General features: G+C 39.2%; 1 protein-coding gene across 1 annotated transcript in view; it reads right to left on the bottom strand.

Moving 5' to 3' along the window:
• Window positions 1-17893: 17893 nt before the first annotated feature.
• EIPR1 (EARP complex and GARP complex interacting protein 1) overlaps window positions 17894-24320 on the bottom strand; it is a 174400-nt gene continuing 167973 nt past the window's right edge. The window contains exon 9 of the mRNA XM_054022778.1: window positions 17894-18226. Coding sequence (XP_053878753.1) covers window positions 18052-18226 — 175 coding nt within the window. The 3' untranslated portion in view covers window positions 17894-18051. The remainder of the gene's footprint in view (window positions 18227-24320) is intronic.

Here is a 24320-nt window from a genome sequence, read left to right on the forward strand (position 1 = left end):
CACTCACTTTGTCTCTCTAATATCCTGGTACCGACGTGGCTACAACAACACTGCATACAACTATTGTGAACCGACCACTTGGTCACATCCCTTTGCTTTAAGCAAGTTAAACATATATTTACTGAAATTAGCTATGGCATTTTTAACATAATTCTAAAAGAATGGCAAAGAGGTAAGTGGCAAACACTCCAAAGAGCTATACATAGTTTCAAACACATGAAATATCTAAGCAGGCATATTGGATTGGCAGTTGTTGTCTCTAGAAGGTAGGAACTCATTTATTACTTGTATTGTGATAGTGCCAGGATTGTGCTAGACACAGTGTACAAAGACACACACAGTCCTTGACCTGATGAGCTGACAGCCTAAGGCATTGATGCTACAAACACTTGTGTGAGCAGTCCTACTGAAAGCACACGTGTAATCTCTTTCGTTTTGATTGTCAAACAGAAAGTCTCATGAATTTATGAAGGAATGCTCATGCATAGCGCTAAGCACATCCTTACGAGTTTGCAGGATTGAAGAACACAAACATAATTGTTACCTAACACCTACATTTATACTCAAATTCAAACTTCTCTCTCTAAAAGGGACATTAGGGCTATGTAATATACCTGGAATATTCACAAGGAAGTTTTGTTATCAAGACATTAGGGGTTTTGAAGAAGTGCTCAATGGAAGCAGCTGATTGCTGAGGATTTGTACAAATCTAGTACTCATATAATATCAAGGCAACAACGGGCAGAATATCAGCCTTGGGTAAATCACGGATAGAGAATCTCTGAGGCCAGAGAGAAATCCAAAATCTTTCCATGCTTTCTTGCTGGAATACGGGCATTTTTGTCATTTCCCTCCCCACCAGCTTTTCTGGATCCAGTATTGCTCCCTCTTTCACTTTCTCCAGCTCAGTTACTATGGTGATAAAGGCCATGTAAATACCTGGACAGAGTAGCTTTAGCCCAGTAATTTCTTAATTGTGCAGATCTTTTTACCGTCATTCTGCAACTTATGTGAAAGCCACTTTTTCAATGTTAAGAGTTATGTGCCACAGGGTTTTCTGCTGATACACAGAGAGTGCCCATTCCACACAGTACAATCTATGTAGGAGTAGGACTACAGGGCTCCTCCTGCTTTTAAGGAGAGTAGCACCATGAGGCAACAAATACCCATGTATTTCACAACAGCAACCAGGGGATCTTTCCCCCACTTTCAGTAGGAGCAAAATTAGTTGAGTTTGTTTTGAGTTCAAAGCACTGGAATCCCATAACTCTGCAGCAAAAGCACAAATCCCACCACCACCTCATACTGTTGGAAATGTTCTGCTCTGTAATTAAAAACGGACTTAACCAATGCTCACACTTTCTAGCTTATTTTTATTTCCTCTGTGAAGACTACAAAGGAATTCAATATTGAAGAAAATCATTGAGTAGTTTTAAAGTTCTGTACATGCAAATTCAGCAATTAAATGCATCTGCATTTGAATTTTTCTGTTATGTCTTTAAGAGCACATTTGAAGGATACTTGTTAAGATATGTTGGTTAGTTACAGATATCTCAATTATGAATGCATTGTAATTTAGCAGCACTTACCCCCCATTAAAAAAAAAATCTTTTTAAAAAAGCTAGCAAAACGCAATGCTAAAGTTTGAAAAAAAACATTCAAAAGTATAAAAGAACAAAATATTTTCTAGTTTTACATTAATAGATTAGTTCTCCTCCTGCCCTTTAAACGCGCAAAGCAAGATCCTGATCCTGCAGACACATATATATGCTCCTTTATGAACTCTGAGGAGTCCCAACTGACTCCAAGTGAGTGAATGTAAGCACTATTGTGTTAATTTAGATGGAATATAAGTGCCCAAAGAATCAAAGGTGTTAACATGATTTTGAAACCGTTCAGCATTAAACACGGTTTGTGGTTTGGTATACACAGACCTCAGCCTGCTTAGTACCAAGGAAAGCACACCATTCAGAATCTTCTTAACTTCTCATTAAAGTTACAGAAAAGGAAGAAAAAACAGTTAAAGCGTTTGAAATATAAAATATTAGACATGGAAGGATTAAATTTTTATCAATGTCGATAAAAGTCAATTTCACAGTACACACACCCACACGCAAAAAAAAAACAAAAAAAAAAAAAACAGGAAAAAAAATACTTCCACCAATGATAATCACAATTTACAGATAGGCAAAATAAGAAAAATTCTGCTTGACAACTACAGTCTGATCTAAGGATATTTACTTTGTCAACATCACGTGTCAAAATATACAATCTGTGTGTTAACTGCTACAAAGCTTTAACTTTTTGAATCTCAATGTTTACTGTCATTCAATAATTATTGTCTGACCCCCATAATTTTCCACAATCATAAAAATGTAAATAGATAAAAATAACACTTAAAATTAAATTGTCAAAATTATAAAAAAATAAAATTGAATTGTGTCACGCCTATTAACTGAGGCTTTGATTTTAACAACATTCCTTGTTCCCTTTAGCAGTAAAGAGTCTTTAGAAGGGGGGGAAGAAACCTTGTTTTACGACAGTCTATTGGATGACAATAACTGTCCTTTTAGGAGAAAAGAGAGGAAGTTGAGTTGGACTGGATGGCCATTAGTTGAGATGGGCTGGAGTTGTCATTGTTGGTGATGTTGTTAAAGTCCGATCCTGTTGCCTAGAAGGCAAAACAAACACACACAAAGGGGGAAAGCAAAGAACAGCAAAGTTAGAAAATGAAGCTCCTGTCTCTAGCGTTGACTCACTTGCAACCTTGAGGCTGGAAAGCCACAGACACAGCGCACAGTTTTATCAGCCACTCTGAGACCTGGCAAAATTAAAATCAGCATTGGGCTGTTTAAGAGCACTGTTTTTAGCTGTCTTTCGGGTACCAGGCTCAGAGCAGTATTACAATATATTTAGCTGTTATTATATTGAAGGTAAACGAAGAGAAGAAAAAGGAACACAAAGGTAGAGGTAGCGGTGTGTCTGTGTAAGTAAATCTCACATCCAAAGTGGTGTTTGGGATTTAGCCAGAGCAAGGGGAGGTGGCAATATTATCTGGCTCCCTCTCTTGGCCCAGCCAGGACAACTCTTCAGTCAGGATCAGAACAATGAATGCACAATTGTGACACACTGGATCCCAGGGTCCCAGGAGATGGTGGGTATCATAGTCATGATGGTGAAGCTTGCTCCTTCCCCTTCTCTCATCTTTGAGTCAGCCAGCATTCACAGTAGCCAGACTTTCCCCCAAAGTTTCTTTCTGAGGTCACCAAAGGGGAGTGACTGGGGCGGAGATGGGGGTCCACAAATTAGCCCTAATTTCTGACTCACCAGTGTTAGTCCATTGGTTTCCCATCCCACACTTCTGCTGTTTACTAGGCATACTCTTGTCACAGTCCTTCAGTTATGTCAGGAGGCCTTTTTGTTTGGATTGATTCACTCTGTCTCCCTTTTGCATCTGTCCTCAACAACATTTGTTGTTAGATTATTGTGACAATTAACTTTCATTCACTTTTGACAGTTGAGCTCACTAAGGTAAATTTGGAGGCCCAGTTATCACAACATAGGACAGGGACGCAACTATTTCACACGTATACGGCCTTATCTAAAGCCTACTGAAGTCAATGGAAAGATACTTGTTGACTTCAATGGACTTTGAATCAGGCCTTTAAACTCCACTCTTCCACTGGACCCATTTGGAGATCCACATGCCATCCAGGTCCTATCAGATTTTCATATCAGCCAGTGACAATGACAGCTGGCTTAACACATTCTCTATGAATATACACAAAATGGTGAACTTAAAACTTAAAAAAATCTTCCCCTAACCATTTTCTATTAAAATGGTTTTGATAAAATTTCTTTTTAAAAAGATTTCTCAGGTAAAATTTTATGAAGTAGAAAAAAGGCTAATCCTGAGAAAAGAGACAACACTATAATAAAGACCAAAATGCACTCCAAGAACAGCCACATTATTAAGTATTTTTTTAAAATAAATTATTCAGTTTCACAAGTTACATGTTATGGTTGCAGAGGGTCGTTAATCTAGATTGGAATATATTACTAGCTTTGAAAAAGAGCTTCGTAAGTGTGGAAGGATGATTTGAGCTTTTTTCAAATTCCTTCAACTTGTCCCAGTCTCCCAAACTTTGGAAAACAACGTTTTGGGTTAAGATCAAACATGCAAAATTTCAGCATAAAAGGAAACATTATTAGAAAATTATGTGCATCTGGAAACAGGAAGATACAAGGGAAATCATTTTGCAACGTAATTATAGATTTTGATATCAGCAAAAACTGTAATACATAAATTACTTTACCCACAACTGAAGTGCAGCTACCTCTACGGTGGAGAGTGATGTGCAGTTTTAACATAACTACCGAGGACATGAAAGGGTGATCCAATGCCCCTTGAAGTACATCTTCACTTTGATTTTAAGACGTGATGGATCAGGCCCAAAGTCAATATTGTATCAAAAGGAAAATGGAGAGGGAATTTATAATACAATTCTCCAAATTGGAATTGGCACAGGATGCCAGATGATAGTTAATACCTGTACTCTTATGAGAAGTGCCATGAACTTTAACAGGTGCATTCAGGGGTTCAAATATCTAGAGTTAAATGATAGTTCACTGTGACTACTACCTGAGTGTAGCTTTTATGACTGAATGTATACAAGTCATATAAACACAAACCTGCAGGTTTATGTTAATTAGTTAAGGTTCTCTTTGCGCAAAGAAATGGCAAAGATCCTCTCAAATTTAAAGAAAATTTTAGAAAACTTCAGAGCTCCCCAATACTGGGTTGTTTACTGTGATATTTAACTAGCAGTTGTAGAAAACACAACCTGAACATTGTAAAAATCGTATCTGTCCATGCCAAAACAAACTTCTCTCAGCTCATGACTTTGCAAGTTCTTTTCCATGAGACAAACAAAAGCTAGCAGGGCTGGATTTGTAGCAAAGGGCACCTCTGAAACATTGCCATTTTTCACCAGATATACCTATTGCTTCCCCATATTACATAGAGAGGAAACTGCCTTGGCTGTGGAGGAAGAACTAAGAAATATTGGCCCAGCCTGATCTTAAATCATTCTGGCTGTGACAGGCATTCCTACACATGATGCATGAGTAGCAGCAAATAAGGTCAATGTGTTGTTCTCCTTAGCTGTTAATGCTCTATAGACAGAAGTGCCTTAGCTTGTTGTTTAAATTAACATTTGCTTTCTTTCCCCAAAAACTAGATACAAAATATGCAGAATAATTCAATCTATGTCTGATTAGCAAAGATTGTACTCCAACTTTATTCACTTGTGGCACATTTAGCCTCTCCCCGAACCACTCTACAAATATCTTACATTTATTTAGTTTTCCATATTGATTAACCCCAATATAATTAAACTACGGGTAGATCCTCAGTTGGTGTAAATCAATGTGGCACCACTAAAATTAATAGGGTTATGCTGATTTACAACAACTGATGATCTAGCTCTATGCACTTACACAAGAATTGCTTCATACACCATTAATATGGATTTCCTTGGGGGTAGAATCCAGTCATTTTGTTTGATAACTAATAGAAACTCCACATGTTTTAATCCAGGAAGTGAAGACTATCCTGTTGGGTTTAAGTTTCAGTTGGGATGTTGGCAAAATGAATGTAACTCAAATTTGAATTTGGCTATAACTCCCCTGCTCATGTAAAAGCTTTCCTATATCACCGATAGGCCAAAAGGGCCTGGACCTCTGTCTCATATCTCATCAGAAGGCAACTCAGCAGCCCAGTTCTCCCAGTTCAGTACTGATTCAGAGACCTTTTCCACAATTCCCAGCGGTCAGCTCCACTAGTGGCAACAATGGTGGAGGCTACAATAAAGACAGGCCTCCTGTCAAACTGGGCTAGATGACATGGAGATAAAAATTTTATTAAAGTGAATATTTAAAATTAAATATACACGAGTTAAAAGGGAAGGTACTGTACATCTGGGGTCAGGCTTGGGTTACGAGGGATTACAGGTGTCGGTTGCAAGGGTGAAGAGATACATACATATCATATAACCGGCATAGACCCAGATTGGAGTGCAAGAGTTTTTTCAAGTGTCAGTGGATAAGTGGGCTCGGGTACGCTACTACATAACAGCATCTACCACTGCCACCACCAATGGTGCTGCATTAGTAGGCCAAGTATTCCTAGCATAGGTCTAGCTCAAGAGAAATGTCTGCCACATAATTATCAACACCACTTCCTGGGTTTTCCTTATTAGCCACTCATCCCAGTACTATGTAGGTATAATCTGCTTGGATTGTGAGATCTGAAGAAACTTCAGGTGGCATGGCTGCTGGTAGGAAAGAGTCACAGTGGAGTTATTTTAATGTCAGTTGAAATTCAAATGCACACCGTAGAAGCATTGCTTTGATTAAAATAGTAAGGGGCCACAACTAGCCTTTTAAATCTGTTTTGGTTCCTTTTCTGGCAGCTGCTGTTGCTCCACTTTATGCTGGGGAAGATGATGCTCCATCAAACAGCCTGCAGAAGTTATGCTAAGCATAGAGCACCCAGTGCTCTACTCACTGCCATAGAGCATGCGGCATTTTCATCAGGCTGCCTGCAGGGGCTGGAATCATAACCTGTGTACTCAAATCAAGGCTCCCAAATGGCATGAGAACGGGATGTGTCTGTGCCACAAGTTCTACACTTACTTTAATATCACAATAAAACATTTACATAATTTAATTAGATTATGTAAATGCTCGCTCTAATTTGAATCTTTGAAAATCATAATTTCATGCTCTAAATTATGCAAATATTGAAATACTTTTCACAGCAGTTGAAGTAAAAACACAAGCCATGTAAGTCTACCTCATGCTATCCTGCTGTTCTCTACTAACTAGTGGAGTCCACATGAAATGCTCAATTAATCCTGATTTTTCTATTAATTTTTTCCATGCAACGAGGCAGTACTTCCTGCTTTAATTTTAGCTCCAAACCCAATTTAAAATGGTGAAATGTTTTGCAAATTATATCAATAACCTAGTGAAGAGCACTCAATATTTTAACAAGAGGTTCCCCCAAAAGTGCTCCCCCTTTCTCTCTGTCTGATAAAGCTTATATCTCGGGAGTGAGCAGGCTTGCAGGAAGGACAGGTACTATGACACTCATTCATGAAAGCATCTCTCTCTCTGAATTGAGCATTGAGAGACCAACACCACTTAGCAAACAAATTAACAAATTTATATTAAGTGAACTTGTTTGTCCTTTGCTTCAAAAAATGTCCTGGATACAATGAGAGTGTTAGCACAACGCTTAGCTCATGCAATTTTTAAGCGGATCTCTATCCCACAGAAACTATTTTGAAAATACATGACATCTGGTGAATTGTCCTTCAGAATCATCTTTCTGAGCCCCAGGGAGAAGTTGTGTCTAGCAATATCCAGAGACATGGGGAACCAAATTCAGTCCTACAGTAAACAGGTGTAGTTCTAACTGTCATCAACAAAACATAATTTTTCACCAGGAATGAATGTGGATCCAGGGAAAATCAGCCAACCATCTCTTCAATGTGGGGGCTGAATTTTAACAGGAGTTCAGACTCTAAATATTGTTTTTTCCTATGCACACTATGACTCAATCATCTTCCCAAGACTACTCAGTACCAGTGAACGAGGGGAACTCCAGATACTCAGGCCCTTGGAGTTCCAGTATTGGACCCTGCACCAAGGCAGAAGTCCGCGTTGGTCTCCCAAACCCTCCTGCCATCTCAATATTTTTACTTTTTCTCCCGAAACTACCACATTTCTGAATCTTCTCCCTGCAATAAGACGACAAATGCTTGGGTAGGATGAACAAAAGTTAAATTCCTCTTTGTTCCAGGAGGAGGTGAAAAAGCTGGCTCTCAAACCCTTTATTATCCAAAAAACAAACAAACAAAAGGACACTCCCCCCCAAGCTAAAACAAATAATCCTTAAACAAAACAAAACCACAACTAAAAGAAGGAATCTTTACTACTTTTTGGCTGTTGATGCCTTCCCAACAACCTTCCTTCCTTCTCCTCATGAATGCTCTATGAAGGTTAAAAGCTTCAGCTGCTTTCTGGCCCTGGTAGCAAACCCCTGCCTTCCCAGTGTGGACTTTCTGATCCAGGCCAGTCTTCCCAAGATTTTCTTGACCCACTCACTCTCCTGTGGTGCAGTACATGTTATACTCAGTACTCTGTCACATTCACATTTATACACTGGACCAAATCCATCCCTGGTGTTATTCAATTGTAGTCAGCTGAATCACACCAGAAATTAAATTTAGCCCAGTGGTTCTAATTTATTAAACAAACAAAAAAAAACCCCACCCCTAAATACTAATGGCTGTACCATGGTGCTCTCTAGCAAGAGATGGCACTGACAGAGTTTCCATTCCAGGATATCTCACAGTCACTGGGAGCTGAGCAGAATAGCCCAAGTATGAAATATTCTTCAAATCTTTCTTCATTTTGAAAGCTAATAAGAAATGTGAACAACTGAGCATTCAAAAATGAAATGGTAAGATGAACATTACCAGGCTGGTATTATTTGTCCTAGTGTAAGCCAAAGCTGCAGGCCCCTGGCGCAGATAGTCTAATGGGAGCTCAAGGACCTTATAGTCCCTGCTCTCACAGGGGCTTGGTCAGCATCCACTGGTGAGGCTCTCATGTAGCCCTGGCAGCAAACTAAAGGTGGTCCTCTTGCAGAAGACATAGGGAGGGTGACAATGCAAACTCTGTCTGCCCTCTCCTGGGGGTTCATTCTTGGAGGGTGAAACTGCTGGGACAGCCAGGGTAGGTGCGGGGAGGGAGGGAACTGACGACAAAAGTTATTCTGACTTAATTATTTTGCAAAGAAATAAACTAAGCACATTTAAACACACACTAAACCCATAAATCACAGTCGTCTCTGATGGGAAACTGCACATCAATGTGGCCCCATCTGAGTTGGAAAAAGACAATAGGCATTGGACAGCCCTGAGGAGCAGCTCATGTGAACTGACTGGAATCTGTAATAACCTCAGGTAGCTTCCCCCTGCACCTCATGTGTCTCCTGGTAGGTAGGGTGGGGAAAAGCCACGTAACAATTACTCCCTCTTTCTCTCCAGCTGATTCTCTCTTCTGATTATGGAAGTCTCAGTCACACACATTTGTCCACTGCACTTCTGAGCTCTTGATGATGGTCAGTCCAAAACACTGCAAAATTCAAATTCTGTCTTGAACAATAAGGTATAGTGGAGCAGGAACCATGTTGTCTTCAGCTATAGCAGTACAAAGCCTTATAACAAAGTCACAACACTCCACTCCATTAGCTGACAGATAACCCTGAGACAAGATATAAAATCATAGTCAACTAGGAAAGTTTACCCAAACCAGAGGAAGAGATTCAAAACATATTATCACTGAAAATAGAAAATTAAAACAGAGACCTGAAACATGAATCCTGATAGCAAACTGAATCCAAATGCCTGCCATTTATGATTCTGACAGGAGAGTGAGAACAGTTGAAGTTCTCTGGCATGTGCTTTTCAAAGTTTAAATAGATCCTATTGCTGATGAAGTTTCCATTTGTACTTTTGCGGACAACCTACTATACTCCCTCCCCACAAAAATACGTCTGCCAGATTTTTCCTGTGGTATTCAGACTAGACAAAGCAAAGCAAAGAGCAGCAACATCACACGTATCTGTTACTCCATCTACCCACTAGCTCCTAAAGACAAAAGCTAGCAACTGGTCTTTCACATCTTCAGACAAGTTGTATGTGCTGCAGCATCAAATCAAACTCTTTTGCAGCTTTGGGTCTCAATAGTGTCATCATCATGTTCCTGGAGGATAATGAGGCTTTGTTAAATCTGACGATATCCCAAAAAACAAGTAGGATGCTTATATTATTATAACAGCACCTATGGAAGCATAAACTTTTTCTGGGAGCACTATTAGATTTTGGTCAAAATATTGTGCGCATTTGTGTATGTGTACATATATACATGTGGTGCCTCAGTTTCCCCATATGTAAAATGGGGATGATACCAACCTCCTTTGTAAGGCACTTTGAGATCTGCTAATAAATGCATTGTATCACAGGTAGGTCTTATTATTATTTAGTGGGGCACTGGTAAAAGATAGTAGAGCATGTTGAGATTCCAAATGGTGTTACTTCATTAGACCAGGTAGTATAAATCACAAACGGTGAACAAGAATCATCTATTTTCAATCCACTTAAAGACAAATTTCAAGTATTCTTTTCCGCCCTCATTATTTCCAGAATATGTCTAAGATGGCTCATTACTTTCTACAGCTTCAACTCTGTGTCCCATTTCTTATTTATAAGAACCCATCTAAAAGAATGCATATGATTATTTTCCTCATCTCACTCACATAAATAGACTGTACTTCTATTATGAGGGTATATGTTCCACCCATTTTGTTTGGAAACAAGAAAAGTAAGGCTAAATTGTATATATTTGCCCTGATTATAATCATCACTACTACTGTATGTGCAAGACAATGCATCATCCATTCTTTACTGCATAGATGGGATATCGCTGTTCCCAGTATATTTGCTAGTGTTCTGGATTATGTGTTTGTATGAAAATCTGAAGACTAAAACCACACTAGAAGTCCACCAATCTTCTCCAGTCTCTTGAATTTAAAAGCATCTGTTCCTGTCTAACTCCCTGCACTTTGTAGTTTTGTAGATCAGTACCACAGTTGCTATTTTCCAGTCTTTTGGTATTCAGTTTTCTATTGATCTTCAGAAACTGCTAGTGGTTCAGGGAATATGTCCGCAAATTTTATTAACATCCTAGGATGCATCTCATTCAGATTTGCTGATTAGGATGCACTATGTTTGGATTTTCCATGTATTCTCTTGCCCATTTTGTATCATGCATATTTTTAAAAGCATTTCCATACTTCAGGCCACCAAAATCCTGGACTCAGGGCCCAGGCTGAGTAAATAGGCTGTTTGCTATAAGGGTACATTAGAGGTCCCTCCCAACCAGCCTAGCTGTTTGCCTGCTGCTGCGATAGCTTCAGGGTTGCAGCAGCCCACATACTTGTCATGAGTCCTTACATAGGGTTGGTTGGTGGATCTAGAATCACAGATCCATTCATCATCTCCTCCTTCCCAAAGCCGTCTTCTATGCTAGAGCACTAGGATCCCCTTACAATGCGGTGTCCTTGATATTAGGGGATGTGCCAGTTATGGAAGAGGCAGGATTTCCTCAAAAGAGCCCCAAATTCTTTCCTTTAGCAAGTGAGTCAGTGCGGGAACAGCATTGTAATTCAGGATTTTGAGCTTGTCTATCTAAAATGTTTCTAAACCGACTGTCACCATGATGTATCAGCAATCTCAAGTAGATAGTAAAGACAGAATTTTAAAGAGAGTTCAGTAAGTTAGCAATTCTAGAATCATCTTCTGTTTAATTTCCCTACTTGTATATTAATGGGTCTTTAGCATTCCAGCTTCATCTAGCAGATCCTTCTACAGAGAAATTTCCCTATAAGATTTTAAGGTTCTTCTGGTGTATCAGCTTTCTCTTTTTGTAAGCCTTTTTTTATCTGCCTCAACCCCCATCTTTCTTTTAACTTCATTTACTGTCTATTTTTCTGTCTTTCCTATTTCTGTTCTCCAAGTTGATCTTTCCCCGCTCTTGTCTTTTCCAATTCACTTTTCATTCTATATTTGTCAGTCTCCCTTTCACTTTTCCCCCCTCCTTTGTCTTCTTCTTGTTCTCCAAATCTCCTGTGTGTCATTTTCTTCTCACTTCACTAGCCCCTCACTGACTGAAGTGGCAGGTGGAATGAGCAGGAGCAATGTGCAAATTGATTTGGAGAGTATCCATGATTTGAAGCTCGGGAGTTCCTTTTCTAAGCAGAGCGGTCATGGATTCTCTGCAAATGGATTTGCACATCACTCCCACTCATCAGTCCACCTGCCTTTTCAGACCAGTTCAGGAAGAGCCTGAACAGATTTTTGTAACATTTAGAACTGAATCTACATCACAGATCCTCCAGTCCCCATCCCAACACAAGAGACAAGAGTTTAGAAATAGTAAGGTGTACTCACACAACACAGCTCAGTCTACACTCAGATAACAGCTGCATGCATGTAGTAATGAAAGATTTTAAAGTCTACTACTACTGATTATTGAATACAGTTTCTCGATCTCAATTATTTTTATAACAGCTAAAGATTTCTTAATCAGTTCAATTCAATTTAATTTCATTGTTTTTGTAAAGTAGGACACAGCTATATCTGCACCATGGACAGTGCATTAATGTGATTGGGACTCTACTAGAGTCAGGATTAGTCTACCCTGATGAATAAGTTTCAAACTCTCTGTGATAGTGTACTCTATAAGGCTTCATGGGAATATGCTTATGAATGTATATATGATATAACTGGAATATGTATTATGCTACATATGCCATGTAACCTATCTATGTAAAGGTTATGATCTATTGTATACATTCCTCCTATTTGTAAGCATGTATCATTTTTGTACTTGAAGTTAGGAATATTGGCTGTATACTTGCTTGATTTCTATTGAGAAAGGAATGTGCAAATTAAATGCTCAATCAAGAACCACTTAAGCCAACAATGAACTAGAAGATGCCAATCCACATCGGAGCTTTCCCAAGAATGTGGCTTGGCTAGTAAGAAACTCAATCATGCATGGACATGTGATTTGCCCGTGTGACTCCAAAACTCCATCTTGGAGCTGCACTTTGCATAGGAGAGAGAGGAGGGGGTCTCCACCCACAAGAGAAAGTCTACTTAAACCCCTTGGAGACCCCTCCATGTTGTCTTCTGATGGCTAAAGCATCCTACTTGTTTTTTGGGGTATCATCAGTTTTAACAAAGCCTCATTATCCTCCACCCCCAAGATATCTGAAAGAAACTGGAACAAAGGACAGTAACTACAGAAGTGTGAGTGATTGCTGGACCCAGACTAGCAGGAGACTAGTCTGTAAAAGGAAGCTTACTGGAACTGGTGAGGTTTTATTTGTGTTCAGTTTCCTTAGACATAGACTTGCATGTTTTATTTTATTTTACTTGGTAATTCACTTTGTTCTGTCTGTTACTACTTGGAACCACTTAAATCCTACTTTCTGTATTTAAGAAAATCACTTTTTACTTATTAATTAACCCAGAATATGTATTAATACCTGGGGGCGTAGAGCAAACAGCTGTGCATATCTCTCTATCAATGTTATAGAGGGCAAACAATTTATGAGTTTACCCTGTATAACCTTTATACAGGGTAAAATGGATTTATTTGGGGTTTGGACCCCATTGGGAGTTGGGCATCTGAGTGTTAAAGACAGGAACACTTCTGTAAGCTACTTTCAGGTTAAGTCTGCAGTTTTCAGGCACGTGGTTGAGACCCTGGGTGGGTCCGTGTTGGAGCAGACTGGCGTGTCTGGCTCAGCAAGACAGGGTGCTGGAGTCCCGAACTGGCAGGGAAGCAGGGGCAATAGTAGTGTTGGCACATCAGTTGGCAGTTCCCAAGGGGGTTTCTGTGAGTCAACCCGTCACACACTCAGGTTGTAAACTTCAGTATATTTAGAGATATGCCAGGCTGAGAAATTTAAGAATTCAAAGTGAAGTGTCCAAATATAGATCTAGATATTGGAAGTGATCAGCTGCATTGAGGTGGCCAAACACTATTATAACCCTGATACTATTACTCTTTTCCAGTTCTATCATTGTTCTTAATCCACTTCATATATCTTCTTTTCTACATGCCTTTGCAAAATGAGAGGATTAAAAATGTGTGCCAGAAATAAGGAGAATGGGTTTAGAGCAAATGTCAAGGCTACCCATGCCATCAATACTTATTTTTCATTAGCTTTACTGTTGACAAGTAATTCATTAACTTCATGAGCTTGAGTATAGGTTAAGCTAATTTTAGCACTAACTAAGGCAAAGTTTGTCAGTACGGAATTTTTTTTAGAATTTAACATTTTTATTTAAGGTGGGTGAAGTTTCAAACCTATCTTAAATAGAAGACAATCTCATTGACTTCAATGGGCTTTGGAACAGGCCTAAATTGCTTATTAAGAATATTCACAATTCCTTGCATATCCACTTCACTCAAATGGACTATGTCATCAATACCTCTCCAACTGCCTTTTCAAGCATTTGAATAGCTTTGTAGTATGTACATTAATGGAGCAATGGTGGAAAGCTTTTGCTGCTAGTCCTGCACTTGTGGCTAAAGAGAGGTTTAATTCTCCAACACTGACGATCTGACGCTTTCAGTAATTCTAAAATTCAGTTTAAAAAGTTTAAAATTCTTTTGCAGTTCTCCGAGACCAAAAATCAAAACCAAACCATTAAGAACAGTGTTTAAAAAGGTTATGCACCTCTTGTCGGCTCCACACTTTGATATCAAATGGTTTTCAGTGATATGCTGCAATGCCCAATGTTCTGAGATCACGTAGAGAACTATCTGGGTGATGTGTGTCGGTTGACAGGAAAGCAGTTCCATTTCACAAACAAATTCAAGGTTTTGAAATTTGTTTTTGTTTCAATGCAGAATGAAATTGAGACTTTTAGCATTTTTTCCCTCGAGCCCTATCCCAGAATAGCCAAAAGCCCTGTGGTCAGGGCACTTGTTGGGATATGGGAGACAAGGTTTTAGTACCTGCTCTGTCTCATTTGGTTCAGGGACTTGAACTTGGGTTTCCCACTTTCCAGGTGATTTCCCTGAGCTAGCCATTGGGCTATGGAGCCAGTTTCTCTCATCATCTTTTGTTGGAGCTGTTTCACTTCATATAAATAATTATTCATTGGGCCAGAGAAAGACACTGATTCCATAGCCCAGTGACCAGTTTAGGGCACTTGCCTGGGATGTGGGATACCCTGATCTGAATCAGGCAGTGCAGGGACTTGATCCTGGGTCTCCTTCCTCCCAGGTGAATGCTCTGAACCACTAGGCTTTTGTCTATTCTAGGGTCGGTCAGTCGGTCTCTCCTGATTTGATGTGAAATTCCATCCTGAGCCCGAGAAACATTCTGGACAAACAGTTTTGTCAAAACAGACACATTTCCATATTTTGGTTTCAACAAATCGGCTTTTTCGATGAAAAATTCTGGACCAGCTCTACTCCATAGCATATCTGCCAGTGAGTGAAAAAGGGTGGGTTTTCTAACAAAGCAATTTCCATAAACAATACAGGGGTTTTGAAAGAATTTTACCTCTGATTGAGATGCAAGGGTTTTCTACGTTCCCTTAGAGTACAACTTACAACTGAACCAGAGGGTTGTCAGAAAGAAAAGTGCAGTGAGAGTGTGTGGTAGGGAAGAGAAGGGAAATGTGAAAGCTTGAAAGTATGAAAAAATTAATTCTCCTCTTGTCTTATAGAGTACTTACCATTCCATTATCCCTTGGGTGCATTTTTCCCCTTCCACAATCCACACCTCCATCCCGTTTTCAAAAATGAAATTAGAAAGCAATACATATAAGTTGAAGATTTTTGCTAAGTACATTTTCTATTTCTATAGTATTTTAAATACTAATGTTATTTCTCTTTTTTGAAACTCATTTTCACGTTACTGCGAGTGATGATCATGTGGCTAGGATCAGTTTTAGACACGACAGCAAACTATTTAAATTTGATCCTCCTGTCCCCCTCCCTTCATTGTGATGCACCTCTCTTTGCTTTAAGTGAAATGTACTCATTATTTATGGAAAAAATAGTATAACTAAACCAGGTGAATAGTTTGTTTTGTTTTAAATGTAATGGGCCAAATTCTTAAGTTGGGTAAACTGACACGGATCCACTGAAGGCAATGTAAATACATCAAATTAGTCCAACAGAGGATGTGGCCCATATGTTAAAAACATCCAAAACAACAAACGTAGTCAATTTTGCTTCATGATTTTCTCATAGCTGCAATGAAATTGCTTTGCCATCATATTGACTTTGTTGATGAAATCCCACTTCAAGTGACTGGTGTATAAATACTCTGCAGCTAAGTGTTTAAGTTAAGTAGCACATATTAAGAACAGACTGCAGTTTTTCATGTCCAAAACATAACCATTTTTGTAGCTAGAATTTGTGGTTTTAAATTTTAAAGCCACCTATGAAAGTATATCCCACTCCTGATTTTTGACAACCAAAACCTTAAAACATATTTTACTCTTTGGAAAGCATTCTTTGTTAAAGCCAAGTGTATAAGGGTTGGTAGCTTAGGCTCGGTTTCAGGCTGATGCAGTTTGAAATAGCTGAGATATTAAACTTTAGAAAAGTCTGAATATTTGAGAGTGTCATTCATTATGAAGGAGATATGGGCACCAGAGTAATACACGCAAAAACCAATAAGAACTAATTGGCTATAATTATTTCACTCCTACAGGTTCTTCTACACAAACTTTTGAGACAGCCGTGCATGGAATTCAACTGTTATCTTTTTCTGGCCACTTTGGCCTGTACAATCAGTCACGTTTTCATAGTGAGATCACATAGCAGCAGCAGTGTCTACACAAAAAATCATGTTTGGATGTATTTCGATCCAGCTACTGAGTAAGGACAAGTAAAGGTTAGTAGTAGGCTGCCCCTCACCAGCAACACCAGCAGTCACTATAGCAACAGCAGAAATAATAGGAGGAAGTCGGTATTGATCTTTCTATTCCCTGCTAACAGCATTCTTCAGCTTAGTCTTACACTATGTTGTTTACTGTACAATTGGCTACCATTGCAGAAGCAGTTCACACATCCCTGAGGTACAGAAGTTACCTGGAAACAATAGTGCTGAGAAGGCAAGAGGGGCATAAAAAAAATCACTGAGTTCTGGTCAAAGCACCTAAATACAACAGACAGCAAAGCAAGCAGCACAAGAGCAATCTGAGGAGGTCAATAAGTGTAGTCTTATTTTACGTGCCCTCCATCTAGATTTCAAATTTCCAGTGCATTCTCCTTCCATCAATCTTAAGGATTTATAACAGGCAAGTCACAGCAGTAGCTGACCTAGGTGCCAAAAATGGAAGATGATTTGGCAAAGCATGGTCTGTGCTCAGTGGAAGCCCATTACATCATGCAAGCACATTGTGGAATGGCACTGGGCCAAGAAAGATAGAGGAGACAGATTTCTTGCACCCATTGAAGAGACTTTCAAATTAACAATGGTGTAGCTACAGTGAGATTGGCATGCATATTAAAATAAATAAAAGACAACCAACTTCTAAAAGAGATTTTGGGTTAGACAGAGAAATCATCATTTATAATAAAAATGCCACACAATGTTGCGTACAATTGCCAAATCACAGCACAGTATGTTGTCAACATTCCTGTACGGTTTAGCTGCAAAATATTTTTCATGGCGCTCTCTGTGCTGGCAGTCTGAATGAAAGTAATAGATTGTAGCTATCTGCATGACTTCATCCTCACCCTGAACATTTCTGGTTAGGATAAGCAAAGAAGGAAGAATGGTTTAAAATGTGGGAGTGAATTAGGAATGTTCTTCAGACCATTCCCCACTATATTTATAATCATTAAGGAATGAGCCAGAAGAGTTAAGAGAATATGGTCCCTAGCTAAGAACAGTCGGCTGCTTATGTTGAAAAGAAAGAAGAAAAAATACTACTCTTGCAAGCCAGTAGATCCCTTTACCCTTAGGTACCCACTGCCTTACCCAATTTTTGTAAACTGGTACAAGAAGAACTCCATTGAAATCAATTACACTGGCATAACACTGTAGTAATGCAGTGGTATACTCAGCCATATACATCAAGAAACAGACAAGTTTACAATAATTAGATAAGAATCATCACCTCATTAGAGTGATTATAAAAATCACACTAACACAACTACAGGAAAATATACCACCATCGTTCCAACAATGCAAAGACAATGAAAACATCAATTTCACTTTTAGTCAAGTTTATTTTATTGTTTTATGTATTAATTATGTTTAAATGTTTACACTGAACAAAAAAGTATTGTACTTGGACAGCTAAACAATTATCAATACATTTAAAGCTTCTAAAAATGATGCCAAGATAATGATTATATCATAATCCAAACAAATTATAACAGTATATGATATTTAAGTGCTCTGGGAACTCTGTTAATAACAAGTCTCCCGTCATAACTCAAAGAAGCAAAAAGCCATGGGTCTGCTGAGGACCATTCCACTGCATATACACTGTCTTCATGTTCTTCATAGGTAGCTATTATGCTGTCCTGAAGGGGCTCTTTAGTCCTGGAATAAAAATAGTAAAGAGCAGTGACTGTACCTGATTTATAAGGCACTATAAATGTCACAAACAAAGAAAGATATACAAGCCTTGATTTACTGTACAGCAGTGGACTCTGTGGACACACCGTTATACTCATGCCAACCACTAATGCTTAGATTTTATAAAATATAGCATGATCATGTCAATATTAAAATAGCCATTAGTAGAGAATGGGGAGTGTCATTTTCACTACCTAAAAGGTCAGTTATTCACAGTTCGAGGAAGTTCTAGGTCTCATGGAAGAAGCAACATATTGCCTACTCTAAGCACCTCCATGTTTTTAAAAAATGTTATGTAAGCTACAGAGCATGACAAAAAAGCAAATCATTAAATAAATTTTTCCTCAGATTAACATATGGTCTAACTCAAACTCACCTCCCCCAGATTTTTATCCTTTTATTTATTTATTTGTTTAAGTGAATTTTGAATCTGTCAAAACTAGCTTTATGGCTGAATGCATAATGTAAACAACTAAGGGACAGAACTCAATCTGACCCTGAGTGCCTTTTGATGCAGTGGGCCTGATCCTGCAGTCCTTACTCAGGCAAAGTTCCCATGGGAGTGCTGCAGAATTGGGCACATAATCTCAAGAGCAGTGGAAGACACCATATTACCCTCGTCTCCTGTCCATTCCACAGAAGTATAATATTGGCTCCAATGGAGAAGCTTTCTTGTTTTTTCACCTTATATATCACCTAACACCTTTGAGCACATGGTAATTGAGTGTTAAGAGACAGATATAGTCTTTTATACCACAAATGTTTAAAAATCGATGCACATAATTCTTTAATTTCCAAAGTACACAATATGGATTGATAGTATGATACTAGCAATGCACTCTCCTTTTCTTCCAATCCCTTTTTTTATCAGATGCTACTTCAGTACGTTATTCTGTGGGTTGGTGGGTATTGAGTTTTCAGCGGATGACATCAGATTTCTCTCCTGTCTGATGAAAATCAGTGAAGCTTTCAGAAGCATCCCCCTACCTCCCAGAAACAGACTTATATTACAGCTGCCATCCTCCTACCAGAAGGATATGACAGGGAACCCTATGAATACTACTCAATCACTTAACGGATACAGCTATGATAGAAATGAAGTGTTGTTGGCTGCCTCTGCCCTTTTCCTCTAGTCTCCAAGTGTTCAAAGCATGAATCTCTTCAACAACAAAAGTAAAAACAAATCTGGTACTGAATTTGTATGGCTTGCAAGGCTGCACGTAGTATTCGTGCCAGTGCACCTAACCAGCCCAACCAGCTGTGAATTTAATATCACAATTAAATTTAAATTCAATTCAATAATTAATGCAACTCTCTAATAACTGCAGTGTGATTTCTGATGTTTGGTTTCAAGGACCATCATCTTTTACTTATACTATTTCAGGGAAACGACCATAAATGACACAGAAGAGACGACATACAGCTTATTGGTTAACTGTGAAGAGTAGGATGTATGCTGCAGAACTCCTGAAAGTGTACTTTGATACACTCCATCTAATAACAGATCTAGTAAGCCCACAATGCACATTTCATCTCCTCTATAGTGTTTTCTGACTTCTTAAATGACACGGCTGGTTAAGAAAAAGTTGGTCATGTCCCCAGATAGCAATGTGCCTCACGCAATGCTCACCCACTTATCCAAAACTCCATTATTCTGAAGGTTTCAGATGTCTCTTTGGATAAGCAGGGGAGCAATGCATGGTGCATATTGCTGTCAAGGGACATGACCGACTTTCAGTTAACCAAGAGTCTCAGTTAACAAGAGGCTGGATAAACAGGGATGGATAAACTGCTAGTTTACACTATTTTCCGTATGAAAGATATGACTTTGGTGTATAAATTCAAATAATATATTTTGTATAGTTTAATATAAAAAAGGAGGATTGTATGTTCAGGAAAGAATCTTGAATTAGCAGATGAACTATTGTTCTGCATTTCACTTCAACTCTTCTATTTTGAACCCTCCTCTATTGTTCCTTCTTTGATGAATTTCCCATTGAGGATTAAAAGTAACCTGGCAGTATTCCTTAAGGAGAGCATATTATTAAAAATAATTCAGACCACATGAGCTCAGGACTAGACATGGTAGCATTTTACAGTTTCTTCCTCCATAATGTAGGCCTGGCCCAGGGACATCTCTATTAAGGAGCTGAAGGAGGCATAACCTATGGATCTTTTACATAAAAGACTAGATAATATACAAGATATTCAGGCAAACATTGAACACAGGATGAAAATTACTGCAGGGACAGCACAAAAAGTCCACTAGAAACTTATTTCCACTATTAACCTTGGAGATATTGTACATGCTCTGATGAAAGAAAGTAAGACATTATCCTTTAAAATTGTGCTACCTGGATAATTTTCCCAATGGGGATGCACCAGTATGGACATTAGCAGAATAATGACCGATATATCTGAAAAGTGGGGGTGCCAAAGGAAGAAGAAATCAGAACAAAAGAAGTTTGCTTTTCACACGAGTAATCTCTTGATGAACGATCATTTTATCCCTTGGTCAGAGACATCCAAATAAAATGTTTGCTGGGTATCCAGTGCCTTGTATTATTTTGGTAACCCAAGAATCCCAGAGGATATGTAATTTGATACTATGTAAAGCTAGGCTGCTTACAGAGCTTCAGTTTCAGAATCCTAAAACAGAGTTGACAATCAGTTTTATGCAGACTGAGAAGCAGCTGAGACCACCATATATCGAATACTGTTTGGATCACCTAGTAAGATTTAGGCTGGGCCGGTTGGACAAAATTTACTTCAGCCAAGGAAATTGATGTTTTCATAGACAGTAAGCAAAGAGAGTGGTCAAGTGGTTTGTCAAGAAAACCATAGATAAATCAAGATTTAGATACAAACTTTTATTTATCTAAGAATATGTCTACATGTACAGTGCTGCAGCGGCACAGCTGTACCAATACAGCTGCCCCACTGCAGCACGGATGGTGAAGATGCTCTATGCTGATAGAGCTCTCCCGTTGGCATAAAAAACCCATCTCCCTGAGCGGCATAAGCTATGTCGGTGGGAGAAGCTCTCTTGCCGACAGTGCTGTGCACACAAACACTTATGTCAGTGTAACTTATGTTGCTCGAGGTGTGTGTGTGGGGAAAATATTCTCCCCCGTGAGTAACATAAGTTTTGATGACATAGGCTGTTGTGTAGACATAGCCTAAATCTGCTCTTTAACTGTTTATATCAGAGTGCATTTAACAATGTTTCTATATTTCATTATCTATTACAGCTTTATTATTCCCTGACATAGCAATAAACAGCATCATGCTTCAGTCTGCAATTGCTGATTAACTCTTATGAGAATGTTTAACTGCTTTCTTCAAAAAGTTTTTATGATTAAAAGGAATATTACCTGTGATATGGTTGATCTAGTACACCAGAGGTTTAGATCCCCAGCCTGCTGCTTTCTTGGAAGAGTAATCTGGCAGGATTATATTCTGGGTTTATGTGTTTAAGAAACAAGCAGGACACTATTTCTTCCTTGTAATAAATTTTCCTGAAAAAGTTGCTTTAGTGTCAACTTTTTTTAAAATATCATTTTAAGAGCTTCTTCTGAGCAGACACATCTACTTGCCTATCTGTTTATCTAGGTTCTTGTTCTGCATCCATCACCATCAAAATATGTATCTATCTATATCTATATCTCCTGCACATCTTTGAGATCTGTGTCAGAGCTGGAACAGGGCTTTTTCTCCTTTTGTTATCCTATTTGTATAGCATGACCGCCATTAGCTTCTCCCAGGGAAGGAGGGGAACTTTCATTTGACTAAATAACTTTGAGGTTAACTGTATTACAATCTTGTAAGAGAAGCCTGTGTAGCTTTTGGATAATTGTTTTCATGTAGTGTGCTGTTACTTCAAATTACTGTCCATGCTAACAATCACTTAGGCCTTGGCTACACTTGCGGATTCACAGCGCTGCCAGCGCGAGTGTAGTCGCGCCGCCAGTGCTGCGAGAGCTCTCTTGCAGCACTGCAAGTACTCCACCTCTCCGAGGGGAATAGCTTGCAGCGCTGCGAGCGTGTGCAGTGCTGCAGGCGCTGATTACACTGGCGCTTTACTGCGCTGCACTCGCTGTGCTCAGGGGGGGTGTTTTTTCACACCCCTGAGCGCAGCAAGTGCAGCGCTGTGAATTGTCAGTGTAGCCAAGGCCTTAGGTTTGCAGTGCTTGCGATTCCATATTGTCATCAAAAACTTCAATAAAAAGAAAGCTTAAAAAACGAGCCATCAGAAATCATTAATTCTCCATCGGAACTAAAGTTAAATCTTGTTCAACCTAAAAATTGTTTAGAAATAAACCCAACCCAGTAGAGCGGCAACAATATACAGCAGGGGTGTCCAAAGTGCGGCCTGAGGGGCAAGCACGCCCCACAGAGTTCTAAAATGCACCCTGCAGATACCCTCTCCCCGTAACTGCAGGGTAGAGCTGATCAGCTGCAGGATTTTATTGCTGGTAAACTCAACCAACATGGTATTTTTGTTGCTCTGTTAAGGAAGATACAAGTCTTAGCAAATATTATGGCTGTGTGAATTTATCTGATTTTATAAAATTCCATCCAAATTTATATGCAAATTAGGGACAGCCTTCAGTTTCCTGTAGATTTCCAATTTGGCCCTCATCACAGCCAATTTTGACAGCCTCAAAAATACAAACATATCAGCTGAATAATACTCCTAGTCGAGCTTATTTTTAGATTACTTGTGTGGGAAAGGATCAATGATTTTTAACCATTCATGCAATAGAAAGACCGTTCATTTTCTCACATTAATAAAACCTCAATCTCTCCAACAGAAACACATCTTTAAAACACACAAAATCTGTATTTTAAAATAGATTGGCATTGGTGGTTAAATCTGATATATTTACTAACTTGAATGAAGAAATTAATAGGAAATAATTATACATTTGTTAAAGACAAAACAATGTAAGAATGGGAAATTGCTGTTTTGTTGGATTTGACCTAGTTTCTCAGACACCCTATCAATAAAGCCCCAACCACAGATTCTCCCACAAAGCATTCACATAAGCAGCTTTAATTAAGGTCACTTTGTTGGGTGATTCTACACTGTAATCTTACGATTTCTGTGTCTCTGCCTCTTATGGGGTTTCTCTCTGATGGAAGAACTGCTGAGTCATCGGTCTAGGTTTGTATTGTTGGTGGAATTTTCTCTTTGGGGCAGGTGTATATATTCCCAGGAATAGAGGGTGGTTCTGGAGTCCTTTAAAGTGTATAATCAGAAGATGGATAAGTCTTTAAACAGAGACATCTCATCAAAGAGACGATCCTCAACAGTATTCTGGACATCCTTGGGAAAACCTGAAGCATGGAGCATGACTTCCCGCATCATGATGGCAGTAGCCATTGCCCTGGAAGACATATGAGCTACATCTACAGCTGATTGCAGTGTGGTCTTGGCAACCATTTTGACTTCCTGTATTAAAGCCTGGAAATGAGTTCTGTCCTGCTGTGGGAGACAGTCAAAGTCTGCGAATTTCGAACAGTTCAGGAAGTCGTACTTAGTCAGTAGTGCTTGGTAATTGCCTATCCTGAACTGGAAGCTAGAAGAAGAAGAGACCTTCCTTTCCAATAAGTCGAGACTTGCCTTCCTTATCACTCATGACAGATCAGGAGTGTTGCTGCCTAGATCTCTCTGAGGCAGCTTGCTCCTAACTCTTTAGTGGTCCAAAGTGAGAGAACAGAACTTCCAACCTCTTGGTTGGGATACAGTAGCATTTCTCTGCCCTCTTAAGGCTAGGGGTGCAGGGAGCTGGGGTATGCCAGACCACTCTAGCTGGCTCCAGGATGACTTCATTAACTTGGAGCACTATCTTGCAGGAGCTGGAGGACTGAAGCAAGAACTTGCGTTGAGGATCCTGAACCTCCTCAAGAGTTATCTGCAGCTCCACTGCAATTCTGCATAAGAATTTCTGGAATTGCTCGTAGTCAACAGGAGAGGATGGAGACATCTGAGTCACTACTTCATCTGGTGACGAAGATGGCAATCTTGTTGTATCTGGTTGAACTGCTGCATCTG

This window comes from Malaclemys terrapin, chromosome 3, assembly GCF_027887155.1.
Source record: "Malaclemys terrapin pileata isolate rMalTer1 chromosome 3, rMalTer1.hap1, whole genome shotgun sequence".
Classification (NCBI taxonomy): domain Eukaryota; kingdom Metazoa; phylum Chordata; order Testudines; family Emydidae; genus Malaclemys; species Malaclemys terrapin.